The sequence below is a fragment of the Saimiri boliviensis genome, chromosome 13 (assembly GCF_048565385.1).
Source record: "Saimiri boliviensis isolate mSaiBol1 chromosome 13, mSaiBol1.pri, whole genome shotgun sequence".
NCBI classification, from domain to species: domain Eukaryota; kingdom Metazoa; phylum Chordata; class Mammalia; order Primates; family Cebidae; genus Saimiri; species Saimiri boliviensis.
Genome location: NC_133461.1, coordinates 66,664,476 through 66,679,364, shown reverse-complemented (window position 1 = coordinate 66,679,364; position 14,889 = coordinate 66,664,476). Strand labels below are relative to the sequence as shown.

At 43.0% G+C, this 14,889-nt stretch overlaps 1 protein-coding gene across 2 annotated transcripts in view; it reads right to left on the bottom strand.

Moving 5' to 3' along the window:
• Positions 1 to 10,090, bottom strand: part of VAPA (VAMP associated protein A) — a 42,991-nt gene extending 32,901 nt beyond the window's left edge. The window contains exon 1 of one of the 2 annotated variants that reach the window (XM_003924851.4): positions 9,771 to 10,090. In XM_003924851.4, coding sequence (XP_003924900.1) covers positions 9,771 to 9,849 — 79 coding nt within the window. In that variant the 5' untranslated portion in view covers positions 9,850 to 10,090. The remainder of the gene's footprint in view (positions 1 to 9,770) is intronic. The other variant, XM_003924850.4, reaches the window with a different exon arrangement.
• Between the last annotated feature and the right edge of the window lie 4,799 nt (positions 10,091 to 14,889).

Sequence of the window (14,889 nt, the reverse complement as noted above, 5' to 3'; positions counted from 1 at the left end):
AGAGACGCCGTCTCAAAAAAAAAAAAAAAAAATTCGTGGAAAATACAGAAAAGTATAAATATAAAAACAAAACTCTCTAATCCTGAAGTAGGGCTGAAGACCACTAATATTTTTTTTCCAATCTTTTTATCATCCATACGTTACCATGAACAGGCTCATATCTATGCAACTTTTCAATGAAGGGATAAAGCTGTCACCACTAACCAACGTAACATCACAAGTGGAACAACCAGACATTACCTACACCTGATGCGACAGAATACCACCTATGAAGTATTTTTACCGAAAAATATGAAACCTGAATCTAATCAAGCTCTTAAATCTAACTCCAATTTACGGGAAATACGTATCAGGCATACTTAGAATATGGGACATTCTACTACACAACTGACAGGATCTTTTCAACAACTCAATGTCATGATTTTTATAAAGGTGGAAGGAATTACTGTTTTAAGGTTAAGACAACTTAGATACATGACACTCAAATGCAATGCACATACTCAAAACAGGAGTACAAGTGGGGAAATTTCAACAGACTAAATATTAGAGGATATTAAAGAATCACTTAATTTTATCAAGTGTTAATGGTATCATGATTATGCAAAGAAAATGTCCTTTTCTGATTAGAAATGCAAACTTAAATTATCTAGGGATAAAATGTTACGCTATCATCCAGGATTTTTTTTTTTGTAAATGCTGAGGCAACAGGTATGGTGGCTCATGCCTGTAATTTCAGCATTTTGAGAGGCTGAGGCAGGAGGATTGCTTGAGACCAGAAATTCAAGATCAGCCTGGGCAACACAGCAAGACGGTCTCTTCAAAAAAAACAAAATATATAATAATTAGACAAGCACAGTGGCATGCACGTGTAGTCACAGCTACTCGGAAGGATCACTTGGGCCCTGGAGTTCAAGGCTGTAATGAGTTATGATAGCACCACTGCAATGGTGTCAGGGCAAGACAGTTGCCAAAAAAAAAAAAAAACACACACACACACAAACACATGGAGGCAAACAAAAATATGTAATAAACAAGTACGATTATGGTAAAATGTTAATCATTAAATGTACATTTAAATTTAATTTAGTAAATTAAGGCATACTGAGGTTCATATACGGTGCTCGTGAATGTTTCAACATTTTAAACGTTTAAAACTTATTGAGTCATGTTTCAGTTACAAAAATAAACTAGTAAACAAGCATTTACAAGTAACAGTCCTCTCTTATATTTAATCTTCTTCCAAAACTAACTTTTTTAATCATCAAAAGAAAGCAAAATCCATCCTATATTAACTTCCATATCTGAAAGGCAAGTAAGATTTCACTAAATGGTCAGTAAAAAGATAAAAAGAAACTATGCTGAGATGATGGATATGTCAATTTGCTTCACTATAGTAATCATTTTACTACATATACATACTCCATAACATCCTATTGTATGTACACCTTAAATATACACAATAAAATTTTTAAAGGGTTAAAAGTACAGTAAACCAACATTACACTAACAATCAAAAACTGCCAAAACCTGAATAATTACATCAAGTTTTCCCTATTCTTTATACACATTTTTCCACTTCACAGAAAAATAGCATTTTCTGTACTCAACTGTCATACATTCACACCAACTTTTAAAGACAGAACACCAAAGAAATCCCTCAGTCCTACCTCTCACTTTACATATGAAAAAAGCACAAACATGAAACAACTTACCTTTAGGGTTAGTCAGCTCTTTACAAAACACCCCACCACTCCTTTACTGGAAGTACAAAGTTTTCAAAACACTATTATCTCCAAAAGCAGATGAAAACTCCAACTGAGACAAGATCCAAGACTAAAAAATGAAAATTACTGGAGAAATCATCTGAGTCTTATTAATCAATAAGACTTATTAATCAATCAACACTTACTATGCAGTCATTTTATGATGCCAGATCCTGTTACTACAGACACAAACATAAGAGAACAGTTATATACTCGCTGTTCATAGTACAGTTGGGAGAGGAGAATATATAAGCATAGCTACTATCTAATATGGAAGTACTGTTATTACAAGTAAGCACAAGCTTCAACAGTGGCATAAAGGCTTGGACTGATGATTCTGGAAGAAAGAGACTGCCTGACAGGCATAAGGGAGGACAATATCCTGAGCACAGCCTGTGCAAAGCGTTTCAGTGGCCTACAGTGTTTGGGAATATGGCTTCATATAGCCAAGGTTATGGACAGAAGAAAAAGAGTGACACTGAGGTTGGAGAGGTAGGCAGAAGATTTTGGATTTTTCAAATACATAATGAGAAAACATCTGGAGTTATTTAACCAAGGGACTAACAGTAACAGCCTCCTTTTTCCAAAGTGTAGTTCTAGCAGCAATGTGGAAGGCAGGCTAAAGAGCTGACAATAAAGAAAAAAAGCCTGGGTGTGGTGGCTCACACCTGTAATGCACTTCGGGAGGCAAAGGTGGGCGGATCACCTGAGGTCAGGAGTTCAAGACCAGCCTGGCCAACATGGCAAAACCCAGTCTCTACTAAAAACACAAAAATTAGCCAGGCATGGTGGTGTACACCTGTAATCCCAGCTACTCGGGAGGCTGAGGCAGGAGAATCGCTTAAACTCAGGAGGTGGAGGTTGTAGTGAGCCTAGATCAGGCGTCCCCAAACTTTTTACACAGGGGGCCAGGTCACTGTCCCTCAGACCATTGGAGGGCCGCCACATACTGTACTCCTCTCACTGACCACCAATGAAAGAGGTGCCCCTTCCTGAAGTGCGCGGGGGGGGGGGGGGGGGGGGGAGGCTGGATAAATGGCCTCAGGGGGCCACATGCCGCAGGCCGTAGTTTGGGGACCCCTGGCCTAGATAGTGCTACTGCACTCCAGCCTGGGTGACAGAGCAAGACACCATCTCAAGAAAAAAGAAAAGAAAAGGAAACGCATGCTGACTAGTAAATACAAATAGGTAATCACCTGAAGTAAGGAAATTATCGAAAGCCCAGACCTTTCCTTGAGTAACACACCCATATAACCAAATCTACCTTCTTGTTAATAACCTGAAAGACCTAAACTTATCTACCATACCCAATGAAATCTTGATCTTCCTCCTACACCTCTCTCACACACCCCCAAATAAGATGCATTTGGTCATCTAGACATCCATTGTTTCTTAGTTCAACAAACAGTACCACCATTTCCCCAGTTATGTAAGCAGAATTCTCAAAATTCATACCCTTTTCTCTCACTGCACATAGAGACCACCAAGTCTTAATGGTTTGACCTAATGGTTTCACCTCCAACACCATGACCCCAGTCCAAGGGGTCAACACTTGCCAGGACTGCTGCAGCCGTCTAATTCATCTCTTTCTCCCCTCTAAAATCATTTTACATTGCTACCAAAATTATTTTTTTTAAGTTTTTTTTTTATTGCATTTTAGGTTTTGGGGTACATGTGAAGAACATGCAAGATTGTTGCATAGGTACACACATGGCAGTGTGGTTTGCTGTCTTCCGTCCCCTCACCTGTATGTGTCATTTCTCCCCATGCTATCTCTTCCCACCTCCCCCCAAAATTATTTTTTAATGCAAATGTGATGTTACTCCATTCCCTCCACCCGTACGGCTCCTCCCCTCACTTAAAAACCCTAGTGGCTTAGGATAAAAACAAATTCCCTAACTTGACCTACTAAACCAGCACTACATACATCTTGGCTATTTTCAGCACTGCCATACCGACCTCTTTCGGTATTGTAAATGTTTCACAGTCCCTCTTGCTACAGGATCTTTGAACATGATTTTTCTTTCTTCTTTACCAGGATAACTTTTACTCATTGTTGGTATCTTAGTTCAACTGAGACATTCTGATCAAAGACCCTTATTTTACATTCTCATGGCACTACATGCCTCTTCAGAAGTACATTTTATTCTTCTGATTATTTGATTAGTATCTATCTCTCTTGTTAGAACTGCCCCATGAAAACATGGCTTGTGTTTTACTCACAACTGTAATTCCAGTATTTATTCATCATACCTGACATACAGCAGATACTCAAATCTAATCATATTAGATCCATAATTGAATGAATTTTAAAAATAAATGAATTTAGAAGCAGAAACGCATTAAAGAGGATAGTGAAAGGGATTATGTCAAAGACAGAAACACAGATTTTAATTATTAGACGTGCATATTGCTTTTGGTGTGAGCAATCATGACGTCACTGAAAAATAAAAATAAAGCCAGGAACAATGACTCAGGCCTATAATCTCAGTATTTAGGAGGCCAAGGAGGGAGAATCACTCGAGGTCAGGAGTTCAAGACCAACGTGGGAACCACAGCAAGACCCTATATGTATGAAAATAAAAATCAGCTGGGTGTGGTAGCATGTACCTATAGATCCTCCTATTCAGGAGGATCACTTGAGCCCAGGAGGTCAATGGCTGCAAGTGAGCCAAAAATGTGCATGCTACTGCACTCCAGGTTGAGCAACAGAGTCAGACCCTATCTCAAAAAACAAAAATAAAAAATATGGGAAGAAGAGTAGGCTTGGGCAGTAAAAAAACTAATTTGAGATAATGTTGAGTTTAGAATATCTGTGGAACATTCAAATCTAAATAGTAAGTTGTTACAATATGTGCTCTTGACTGTGAAGTGTGAAATAAAACAGATTTTGGGGTGTGGCAATACCTGTAGAGAGCAAGGGAGATAAGAAAACCTCAAAACAATGGAATTGAACAAAGAAAGTTCACAGAGATAAATGAAACCAAATCAGAATCTCAGTAACATGAGCATTTGAGAAATATGCCACAAATAAAGACAATAAATTGAGCAAAGAAAATTAGAAGACAATGGTGTTGGCCGGGCGCGGTGGCTCAAGCCTGTAATCCCAGCACTTTGGGAGGCTGAGACGGGTGGATCACAAGGTCAAGAGATCGAAACCATCCTGGTCAACATGGTGAAACCCCGTCTCTACTAAAAATACAAAAAATTAGGTGGGCATGGTGGCGCGTGCCTGTAATCCCAGCTACTCAGGAGGCTGAGGCAGGAGCATTGCCTGAACCCAGGAGGCGGAGGTTGCGGTGAGCCGAGATCGCGCCATTGCACTCCAGTCTGGGTAACGAGAGCGAAACTCAGTCTCAAAAAAAAAAAAAAAAAAAAAAAAAAAAGAAGACAATGGTGTTAAAGAAACCACCAAAAGAATTGAGTTTTTTAGAGAAACTGTCAGTAACGTCCAGTGCCATGGAGAAGTCAAGAAAGATAAAAAGTGGAGATGATTAAGTTAGCAATAAGTAGTGAGGATAAAGATACCATGGACTAAGGAGAGCAAAAAAGGTGAAGAACTGGAAAAACAGGGAATATGGACTATTTTCCCAAAAAATGAATGCAAAGGAAATGAAGGACAGGGAGAAACCCATACTAGAAGGAGTTATGGTCAAGGAAGTACATGTCTGCTTATTTGTTTTTAAAGACTCTGGTGTATTTATATGCTGAAACAATGAAGTGATTGAAAACCTGTGGGAAAACATCTCATGGAACACGGTCTGAGTCATAAGGAATTTTACCTTAGCCAGCAAAAACAGAGGAACGAAGCAGCTTGGGTATGAGCAGGATTTTTCTCTCCCACAGAATAAAGTATGGATGTGTATAGATTAACAGGTGTTATAATAGGAAGTGGCACATCATGTAAGAGATCATATGCCCTATCAAAAAAAAAAATCTGACTTTTATTATGTGAGCGATTGAGAGCTACTTAAAAATTCTTAAGGCAGGCGTCCCCAAACTAAGGCCCGCGGGCTGCATGCGGCCCCCTGAGGCCATTTATCCGCCCCCACTACCCCCGCCACACTTCAGGAAGGGGCACCTCTTTCATTGGTGGTCAGTGAGAGGAGCACAGTATGTGGCGGCCCTCCAACGCTCTGAGGGACAGTGAACTGGCCCCCTGTGTAAAAAGTTTGGGGACGCCTGTCTTAAGGAATGGAGTAATACGATTAAAGATTACATTCATGTTTTTAGAAGAGGTGGGGGCATTCCCCAGGCGATGGGTACAGCCTTAGGGGAAACATGAAGAGCTGACTGGAAACACCTAAAAATGTGCTAAATATCCATCCAGAGGAGGAGTACTCTCTATTTTCCCCCCGTGCTGTTTCTCAGTGATACGTTTCTATCCAAAGATGCAGTAGGTGATGTTGACGTCCCTTGATCCCTACAGAGCTTAATTTTCTTGGTTGATGTGTTATTGGAATGGGGCACATGTTCACCACAAGGGTTTTGGCTTACTTTCCTCTCTATCTGATCATTAAGAATATATATGACATTTGTTTAGCATTTTATAAACTTTCTTCTTCTTCAAACTTTCCCCCAAAACTGCTAATAGGAGCCAGGCGCAATGGCTCACGCCTGTAACCCTAGCACTTTGGGAGGCTGAGGCAGGGGGATCACCTGAGGTCAGAAGTTGGAGACCAGCTTGCCCAGGATGGTGAAACCCCATCTCTACTGAAAACTCAAAATTACCCGGGCGTGGTGGTGCACGCCTGTAGTTCCAGCTACTCTGGAGGCTAAGGCAGGAGAATTGCTTGAACCTGGGAGCCAGCCAGAGGCTGCAGTGAGCCAAGATCAAGCCACTGCACTCCTGCCCCGGCAACAGAGCAAGACTCCATCTCAAAACAAAACAAAACTGCTAACAGATGGGAAAAACAAAATGTTGTGTAATACAACAGTATTTTATCATGTAAAAAATTTTAAAGACAAAAAAATAATTTTTCACATAAAATACCAAGTTTCAAATCTGAAATCTAGGTAAAATTATTTCCCAGGTTTAAACAACAGAATTTGAAGTAAAGCAATGTCTACTTCTTTTTCTTTACTAACACAAGATACCTACTTCAGAATTCGTTATATCATAAATGCACTTTTGCATGTTAAAAACTGTATAAAACAAACTTTTTTTTTTTACAATACTGAGGTATGTAGAAAAATGTACTGAACTAGTTATCTGCTTCTGCAAAATTGTGCAAAATGCTGTTAACTCATCTTCAAGATGATTGTGTTAGGTATATAAAAGAAAAACCATCCAATTTCAGAATGATCACATGAGTCACTCCTAGAGAAATCATCTCAAACTCAGAATCAAAATAACTAAAATAAACCTACTAGAAGATGACAGAGAATTCTGCAAACTATCTTTTAAAAGTCCTTCACTTAAAAACAAAATTTTTAGTAATTTAGGGTAAGTCAAATTTTTTTTTTAATCATAAAGCACAAATAAACTGTAGATTCCAAATGAGTCTCCTCAGTGTTGAGCTGTGCATATACAAAGGTTTCCATCAAAGCAAACAATTTACCTTCAACTAAAACAATTATATTAAGGAATCAAACACTAAATGTCACCACCCAATCCTCCCCATTATCTCCATCTTTGAACTGAAACACACAATAAACTATTGAGCATTTAAGGACCAGGCATTCTCTCACAACAGTGTGTTTACTCAACCACTGTCTTGGCCTAAACCTTCCCTGAAATGAAAAACAAGCCTTTTCCTTAAATGCTTCCTAAGGCAGGGATGGACAGGGCAGGTAGAGAAAGGGCTTCTTTCCTCAGACAGGGTTGTGTCTCTCTTACGCCGTCTGTACACCTTTCCTTTTTCCCTTACTAGTCTTATCATTTGTACTGGCAACACAATAACAATGTGTTCCATAATCATAGCTATAATTCTCCAATACCCCCAAAGAAGGAAATACATGAATAAGTCACTGTGTAGGGTTTTTGTTTTTTTTTTAAACCTGATTCTCCACTATTATTAGTCTCTTACTAAAGCAAAGTAACAACTTCCCCAAGGAGAAACCTTCAAACTCTGTGGACATTTCGTGGCCTAAAACTGGTTGTAAAGGCTTGTAAGCACCTAATGGCAATTTACACAGTTAACCAGTAGGGGAAATGTTCGCTGTAAACACAGCCAGTCAAAAGATAAAAACGAAATACTAAAACACACACACACACACACACACATATCATAGAGCTTTACATTAAACTATCTCAAGATAATGGCTGAGTTAGGACATTTCATGATTCCTCAAAGTTTTCTCCCAGCTAAAACTATGTAAAATCACACAACATACATAAACTTGCAATAAAATACATTCACTGCACCTTATCTTAAAACCAAATCCTTACCCAACAAGTAGCTCACTCACATTTCTATTCAATAGGCCGGGCGTGGTGGCTCATGCCTGTAATCCAAGCACTTTGGAGGCCAAGGCGGGCGGATCACCTGAGGTCAGGAGTTCAAGACCAGCCTGACCAACATGGTGAAACCCTGTCTTTATTTAAAAAAAGAAAAGAAAAAGAAAAAGAAATTTGTAAATGCACTAAAAAACTTGCAATGCAGTTACCCAATATTAATCTCGTAATTTCAGAATATAATTTAAATTCCTAAAACTAAAGTTTTTCCTACGGAAAACAATGTAGTTGGTTTCCTCTTGTTACACAACAATAAAGGAAAAGGATTTCACTGTTTCTTTTAGCACTAGAATTACTATACACCTCACAAAAATTGTTCTCATTCAACAACTGAAATAAAAGACACTGACTTCCAAAAGGGGACTCACTTCACACTTAAGATAGAAAGGAACCTACTTTCTATTAGATGTTCACACTCTTTCAGTATTCCTTAAGTACAAGACAAAAATAAAAACCTGTCCAGTTGTTAACTCTTTCTTAAAGTACACTACATATTGACAAGCAAACGGATCAAACAGCCCCTGGGATTGTTCCAGTATCACCAAGTCAGACTAAAAACTTAGCACCGGCAGTGCTACAAAACAAACCTACAAAGTTCCAGAGCTAGGTGACTGACACCTTATCAGCCTTCTCAGGATCTGTAGGAAACGGCAAATGTAAAGGCAAAAAAGTCACACGCACTGAAGGCTGCTCAGCAGAGCAGCTCAACTGAAGGGCTAAATAAGAGCAAGCACGCGGGTGGCACACTGAAATGTCGTAGAAGGCAGGAAGCACCGCTACTATGAACCTACAACTCTGCGTTCGCGGCTGACGCATCGCTCCTGCCCGCACGCGCTCGTGGCCGTGCCAACAGCACCGGGCAGCCCTCGCCGGGCTCCTCCGCCTCCCCAGCGCGCCCTAAACCTGACAGCCGAGTTCTAACCAGGGCGGAAAGGTGAGGAGCGACGCCCTCCGCGGAGCCCTAGGCCGACTGCACCCAACTCTCCCCGGGCCGGGGCCTGCGCTGGGGGACTGCTCTCACTCCCGAGGGGTCCCGCGCCGCGCCCTCACCTCCCCGCGCCGCTGACAGCGGGAACCGGAGACGGACGCAGCTTGCGCCACCTCCAGAGCCCACTCCCCACCGCAGCCCCGAGCGCACGCCCGCGGGTGCCCACCCGCCCACGCCCCGCAGAAGCACGCCGTCGGCCTCGGGAGCCAAGGACGCGGGCCCCGGCCGACGGCGGCGCGGGCGGGACCGGACACCCGGGAGGCGCCCCCGCGGGACCGCAAGATGGCGGCGGCGGCGGCGCCAGGGCCCGGCTCCCCTCCGCCTCGCCCGGGCCGGCGCGCGCACTGCAGCGCGGGCGGGCGAGAGGGAAAGAAGCCAGCCTGAGCGCGGGGCAGGCCGGCCAAGGCGGCGGCGAGGCAGCAGCCGGGAAAGGGCAGGCGGCGGGGCGTGGGGGAGGGGGCGCTCCCTCGGGCCGGGGCCGCCGACGTGCCCTCCGCGCCCCCCGCCGCCGCCAGCCGTCCGCGTGCCCCATCCCACCTGGGGGTGTCCCCATCCTGCCTACCTTTGAATTTGAGGTCTGTGGGCGGGTCGAGGACCAAGATCTGCTCGTGCTTCGCCATGGCCCCGGAGGCGGACGCCATCGGAGATACAGCGCAGAGCGGGGGCGCGCCCGCGGCGACGGTTTGCTGGCTGGGGGCGGGGAACGACGGCGGTGCCCGCTCGGCCGAGCTCTAGGACGGGGCCAGGCTCGCTGCTTCCGAGCCCTGTCGTCTGCCGCTGTGTCGCGGGTTCGGTGGGCCACCCGCTGGGTCAGCAGCTCCGGGTCTCACAACTGACTCAACCTCACAGCAGCCGCCGCGGCCACGCGCACTGCGATCTTCGGCGGCCCACGTGACGGTCTCTGCGTTGTCTACGTGCGCGCCCCGGCGGCCGAGAGCCCCTCGCGCTCGTCCCGCCCTCCAGGCCTGCCTAACGCGGCGCCGGGCTGCTGCGCCTGCGCGCTCGGGGCTCGCCGCGGCTCCAAGCGCAGCCCTGCTGTCAGGGGAACGGGTGTGGAAAGAGGCGGGGCAAAGGCCGCGGGACTGACGCGATGCGCAGCCGCAGGGCTGGAGGCGCAGTCCTCTGTAACGTTGAGCTACGAGTACGAAACTAGAGAACCTGCTCTGACAGCGCATCACGGTCTTCCAGGTGGGAATGCCTAGGGAAGAGTAGTGGGAAAGCTCCCACTCACTACAACTCCCAGCATGCCTCTTGTGGGGCGGGGTCTTCGCCGAGGGCCTGGCCCTGCGCGGTGCTTGCTGGGAAGTGTAGTAGTGGCTGTTTGTGGGCGGGAAGGCGAGCGAGGTCCGTTGGAGGCGAATGGGGTGGGGTTCGCGGACGCTAGTTTTGGCTCTCAGAGCACGTCTAGTTTGCGCTAAAAAAGAAAAAACTTTTGAAGGCTGAAACGAGGTCCCAATGTTAGAAATATATTGATAAAATCTGCGCTGTGGAGAACAGGCGGGGGTGTGTCCGTTTGCTCTGTAATTCTATCCATCCCTCTGTTGGCAAGACTGCATTCCCTGTGATATCCAATCCAGCCTCTCCTGCTTCCTGAGTTCCCTCCAGTGATGCAAAATCAAATAAGGAAACACACCCCGTCTAGGAAGCAAACGAGTCGCAGGGGAAATGTGACAAAGCACACAGAAGCTAGACATAAAAGTCAAAATCTACACCATCGAGCCTAACAATCTTCAGTTTTGATTAATGATGGACCCAAACCAACACGGTTGTCACGTTCACATACTACAAAAGAAATCCATCTGCATCACTTACGATAGGCTGTAGTAAACTGAACCAAATGAGAAAAATCCCAGCAGCAAAGTTGCTGACAAATCTTTAGCCGATTGCCAGGGTAGTCCGGTACAGGAAGGTCAAATGAAGCGAATGTGTTGTAAATAAACCTTTATTGTATTGTATGATACTGTCTGAATTTAAATCCCTAGGAAGCGCCACGAAACAAAAGACACATTGATTGATGGTACTGCCGTGGAGCAGCACAGTTTGTCTAGAAAATAAATGAGACGAAACAGCAGTCTAGAAGTAGGCACCAAGTTTTCACGTGCAATCCAGGTATCAGAGTCCATCCAGGAACAGCCTGCTGGAATCACTAACCTGGCATTCACAGAAGATGGTGCCACCCAGGAGGAATGTATCTTCAGCCGTGAAGTTCCTGGGAGGATAGAGTGCTTAAGTAGTTTGAAACATATTCTAAATTTACCTTTCCTGTGATTTCTTTCTATTCGCAAAATTTATTTTGAAATGTCGATTCTCATTAAGGTAGAATACAAAAAAAAAAAAAAGTATGTGAGTTAAAGTTGATTTCGTTTTAAGGAAAAAAAGCTAAAGTTGACAATCAGTCCAAATAATAGTGTCCCACATAAGTTTAGTTGTGAATTGACAACCCTAAAGGCCCCCACAAACTTCAGTATTTTGCCAGCCTAAGAACTGTCATCCATGGGCAAGCTAGCCTAGGCTGAACCGGTCCATCCATAGCTGGAGGGACGCTTCTCTTACCAGAAAGCATTTGTGAATCCCCCATGTGCAAACAGCCAACTAGCAGAATAGCATGCGGAGGAAATTCCCAGCAACTCCCCTAAGGAAGGATAAATGGTCACCCATTCACCATGGGTTTAATGGGAAGCCCGAATTGGATGTATTCCAGTTTCCCAGTCTATATCATTAAGAAATCTCTGCCCATTTGAGTCCTCTGTCATTGGAATTAACTGTTTTTTTCTCTTCTCAGTATTTCTTCAAAAATCAAATAGGGATAGTCTTAAAATATACAAGAATTTAAAATTCTGGTATTCGAAGAATATGTGAAACATCTTGGGATTAATCCCTCATTCATATTTTAGGGCATTAGATTAATAATGACTGAGTCATCTTGAATCATCTACTTCCCATCAAATAGTGCACTATTTAAGTGGTTTGTGCTTTGGTATTTATTAGTACATTTCTTCTAGCACTACACACTTTACAAACATCATCACACCCTACTCAGAACAACTTTATAACAGTTGGCAAGTGCTACTTTCATTATTAAATATGGAAATGAAAACACAGATGACAGCATCTCATCTCAGTAATAGAGCTCAACTATGGGCAGGAGAAGTTGCCCAATGTTCTGTTCTGTGCATTTTTGCTCTTCCCAAAGCCACAATAAAATGACAGCCCACAGTGGTCAAGGCAACAATTTAAAATGTAATTGATTTATCGATTGTTTAACATTTAAGCTAGGAGTAATGAACCATGGGACCTATATTCATTTTGTTTGCTCTTTTTAGATTGGTTAATGCAGCACAGAAAGGCCATATATATATATATATATATAAAATATATACTTTTAACCATATCAAGCAACCAAATGTTTATGAGTCTAAGAGGTACAAAGGCCTTGAATATTATTTCAACCTATTTGAATCACTAATAGTATTCACCTTTGGACAGGTTATCTGTTGCGGGCTTGGCAAAGATCTTTTTTTTTTTAAGTTTCCAGTACAGATGGTGTCAGTACTGGAAACTTAAAAAAACTTCTCCATAGTTAAACACATTAAACTTTGCAGTAGAGATGCTCTATAATTATGAATTTGTTTATGAGCAATTATCTGAATAATTCACTTTGGTGAACATTTAAATAGGCATGCTTTCAATAAATGTAGAGGCAGTAAAATAAAAGTATGGGCTTTGGATCTGCACTGCTGGGTTCAAGTTCCATTTTTCACTGTGTGATCTTTGCAGCTTACTTCACCCCTCTGTGCCTGTTTTACATCTGTAAAGTGAGAAGAAGAATAGTACCTACATTTTAGGTTTGTTACCAGGATTCAATGAGTTTCTACACATGAAGAGCCTTAAAATAGTGCCTGATTCCAGCACTATTACCTTATTAATATTAAATATTAAGTTACTGCTGTGTGCCCAGCACCATGGCAGCTACTGATGATTAGTGATGAGCTGATAGATGTGGTCCCTACCCTAATAGGCTTATATCCAAGAGTGAGAGACAAATGTGAAATAACTATATAATTATTTCATATGAATTATGGTAAATATTAGGAACGAGAGGTCTAAGGTACTGGGAGAGTAACTCTTGGGAACTGAGTTGAGGGTTTGGAGATGATCTCCTTTAGGGAGTAATAAGAAGTATCTTCTGAAGGATATCTGGATATCCAGGCAAGGGAAACAGCATATGCAAAGGCCAGGCTGACATGAGCAAGGATCACTGCAAATTGTAAAAGAAAGGCTGATGTGTTATGGTGAATAAAGTGAGTAGTGTGTAGCAGGAAATGAGGCTGAAAAGCCAGATTATGCAGATTGTTTTAGGTCATATTAAGAATTTGAGTCTTTATCATAAGAAAATAGGAAAACAGGCCGGCGTGGCGGCTCACGCCTGTAATCCAAGCACTTTGGAGGCCAAAGCGGGTGGATCACCTGAGATCGGGAGTTCAAGACCAGCCTGACCAACATGGTGAAACCCCATCTTAAAAACAAAAATAAAAAATAAAAGAAAATAGGAAACCATCAAAGAGTTTAAACAATAGAGTCATATGAGCAATTCTTAAAAGTTCTCTTGACTACAATGTGGTGATTGGATTAGAGGGAGTAAGAGGGAATATGGGAAGAACTGTTCACATCAGTGCTGTAGTTCAGAAGACAGAGGATGGCCCTATAGAGAACAGCGTTGCAGAGAATGGTAGTTCAGGCTAAGGTAGACAGAGTGGAGATGGAGAAAATATGAATGGGTTTGAGAGATATTTAGGTGGTAGAATCAATAGCCAATCAGCTATTGATTAGATACAGGGGTGGTAAGAGAAAGCGGGGAGTGTGATTCCCCTTCTTCTGGTGTGTGCAGGTGGATGAATAATGGTACCAGTCACGGAGAGAGAGGACAAGATTCTGATGTTGGGGTGCAGGGAAGAAAAGATCACTAGGCCAGTTTAATGTAAGATACGTTTGAGACATTCATGAGGAAATGTTAAATAAGCAATAGAATGTTCTGGTGGCTGAAAACTGAACCTCCGTGCCTTGGGCATGAATGGTCACTGGCACGTAGGAGGCCATCTAATACAGATAGAGAAACAACCAGAGCCTTGTACTCCTGCTTGGGAAACTGAAACTTTCAAATATTTCATTAAGTAGAATGAGTTAGCTTGGGTGGGAGAAAAGTGGCCAGAGAGGTCAGTAGGAAAGCAGGCATGGATGGCTCAGTTATCCCCATTCCGACGTCCTCCAGGGATGCCTTCCTGTATTGCAGAAGCCACACCTTTACAGCTAGGCTCTTTTTTGGAATGAAAAAATTCTGAGAGACTTAATATATTCACCTTAGTGACTCACAACATTGTACTTGACCTTACAGCTGTGATAAAAAGTCCTGAACCTTGCAAAACTCACACATTGCCTACTTTTCTCAGATTCTGTTTATCTCTTCTCAGCTCCCTCTAAATGACTGGTTTGCCAATGCCAGAGCGTGCTGGCAAAGAGAAAAAGCCCAACAAGCATCAGGACTCCAGAGGACTGAACCACAAGGCTTGCCCCTCACCCAGTTTTCACGCAGGGGAAGGCAATCATACATAACTGGAACAAACGAACTGAGCACATGGCCATGGCAACTCTCATTGTTCCTGTTTTTAATCTGGTCAAAGATC